At 36.5% G+C, this 2,511-nt stretch overlaps 1 protein-coding gene across 4 annotated transcripts in view; it reads left to right on the forward strand.

Annotated features, from left to right (window-relative positions):
- Nucleotides 1-2,511, forward strand: part of CCNT1 (cyclin T1) — a 56,540-nt gene that overhangs the window by 26,089 nt on the left and 27,940 nt on the right. For all 4 annotated transcript variants that reach the window (XR_435248.2, XM_006755485.2, XM_015558589.1 and 1 more), the window contains exon 4: nt 605-665. Coding sequence is in view for 3 of the 4 variants with exons in the window: in XM_006755485.2 (XP_006755548.1) it covers nt 605-665 (61 nt within the window). In the remaining variant the exon portion in view is untranslated. The remainder of the gene's footprint in view (nt 1-604; nt 666-2,511) is intronic.

Genomic DNA, 2,511 nt, shown 5'->3' on the forward strand with positions numbered 1-2,511 from the left:
CATAGGTTTGCCATCACTGGCCTATGCAGTGATTCTCAACCTTGACTGCACATTAGAATCACTTGGGAATCTTTTTAAAATCCTGATTTCTGCGCCTCATCCTCTGGAAATTCTGTTTCTTTGTTACTGATGTTGTGGCCTCACCCCATAACAAAGAGACAGAATTCCTGGAGGATGAGGCCCAGAAATCAGGATTTTTAAAAGATTCCCAGGTGATTCTTATGTGCAGCCAAGGTTGAGAACCACTGGCCTATAGGAAGGCTCTGGAAATGTATTCTGATGATGTTGAAGACGATGTATTTTTAATTTTCTTGTAGCTATATCAAATGAACTATAAAACCTAAAATGTCATTCTGAAAATGAACAAAATCTCAGGTGCTTTTTCTGTAGCTATTTATGAATAAAATGTTTTCTCTCAGTATACTCCTTTTTTTGTTTTAAAAGGAGAATCTGTACTGTATAGGGATAAAGATTAATTTCAGTTCCTACTCCATCTCATAACTCCACCCCTGCCTTTTGTGGCTTTGGTTTCTCTGGGAGGGGTGTTAGAATTGTTTACACTTTACATTAGTATATTGTACCTTATGTGTCTTCTCACCTGCAGGCTTACCTGCAACAAGTTCAAGATCTGGTGATATTAGAAAGCATAATTCTGCAGACTTTAGGTAAGTTTATTTTCCTTTAACACATTAAAGAAATATGCATGTACTATGATATGATTTTAACATTTGCAAAATAGGAAACAAGAAGACAATTTCTTGGAAAGGTTTTGCAAATTTAGAGGTTATTGAGCTCACTTTTACCTATATGGAAGAAAGGATTAAGGCACTCTGAAATAGCTGTCAGCAGTCCTTTTTTCTTCCCCATTCTGAGATTCATGATTTGCTTTTTAAGGTTTGGCAGTTTTTAATTTTCTGATAACTAATGGCAGCAACTATTTAAAGAACTCTTTTTCTTCCATGGATTTTTATAGTCTGTCATTATAGTTAGGTAACATTTGTTTTTAAATTGGAAATCAGAGTTTAGAATGGCAGAGTGTAGGTGGAAGAATTCAAGCTACAGTAAGTCTTCACTTCATTAATAGGTTCTTAAAACTGGCTTTAGTGAAACTATATATAATGAAACTAATTTTACAATAGGCTAATTGATACGACAAGAGTTAAGCTCCTATGGCATAGTTCTGGTCACAAAAACATCACCAAACTTGTAAATAAAGATCCAAAACATTTCTAATATTACACATTGAAATAAATGTGAGCTATGCATACATTTAAGAAAGATTAATAAAAAACAAGTAAGATAATTATTTTCCAACCCGAGTATTTCAGCTCAGAGTTGGGGATGGCTGGAAAACTATTCCAGCAGCTCAGAGCACAAGGCAGGAACCCACTCTGACAAGATGCCCTTCCATGCTGGGCACGCTCACTCCCACCCCACACTTACTCAGACTTGGATAGTTTAGACACACCAATTCATTTAACCTGCATACACATCTTTGGGATTTAGGAGGGAACTGGATTACCTGGAGAAAACCCGCACAAACGGCGAGAATGTGCAAACTCCACACAGACAGTGGCCCCAGCTGGGAATCAAATTTTTTTTTTTTTGTCTCATCAACATTATAATGAACGCAGAGCCCCGGTGCACGAATTCGTGCATGTGTAAGGTCTGGCCGTCCCATCCCAATGGGGGCCGATCAGGGCTGGGCAGGATGCGGGGACTGGCTGCAGGTGGTTGGGGGTGATGATCAGGGCCCCGATCGGTCTGGTTGGCCGCTGCGGTGCACATCATAGCAACCGGTCTTTTTAGTTGTTCCCGTTGTTTGGTTGCTTGGCTTTTATATATCTATAGATGACATTGAACAAAACAAAGTTACTTGAGGATCTGCTGTATAGCAGTTCATCGGCAATGCTGGTGATATTCTGTTGTTAATCTAGTATTATTATTTTCATCAGAGAGACTACCTTAAAAAGTTTATTAGCAAATACGGAAAATAAAGATTTCATTGCACACGGCACACAGACACACACACACACACACACACACACACACACACACACACGGTGTCCCCCAAAAATGTATATGTACTTTGAATGATTATAAAGTCAGTGTTTATTTTTATTTTTTTTTCCAGAATATTTTCCTTTATTTTATGAATACATTTATAGCTACACAATGTAAAACGATGATCTACATTATTTAAAATCATGTATTTGGCTCATAATTAATGTAGATTACAATTCACTTGAATGGTGGCTACAGACACACAAAGAATGATTCTGCTTCTTTTGTGTATGTATAAAAAATATTCGAAAAACCAATATAACTTAACTAGAAATTAAACCAGAGCTAAGTAAAAATTATCCAGCAAAAAAGAATGCTAACATCTCTTGTTTTAAGTTTCAACTGGATAATAATTTTTTAAAAAATCTTTACATAAAAATTCTAGTACCACCACCCACAAATCATAAAGTATAACAACAGATAGTATATTTTTTACCTAGTCACTTT

The sequence above is a fragment of the Myotis davidii genome, unplaced genomic scaffold, assembly GCF_000327345.1.
Source record: "Myotis davidii unplaced genomic scaffold, ASM32734v1 scaffold290, whole genome shotgun sequence".
Taxonomy (NCBI): domain Eukaryota; kingdom Metazoa; phylum Chordata; class Mammalia; order Chiroptera; family Vespertilionidae; genus Myotis; species Myotis davidii.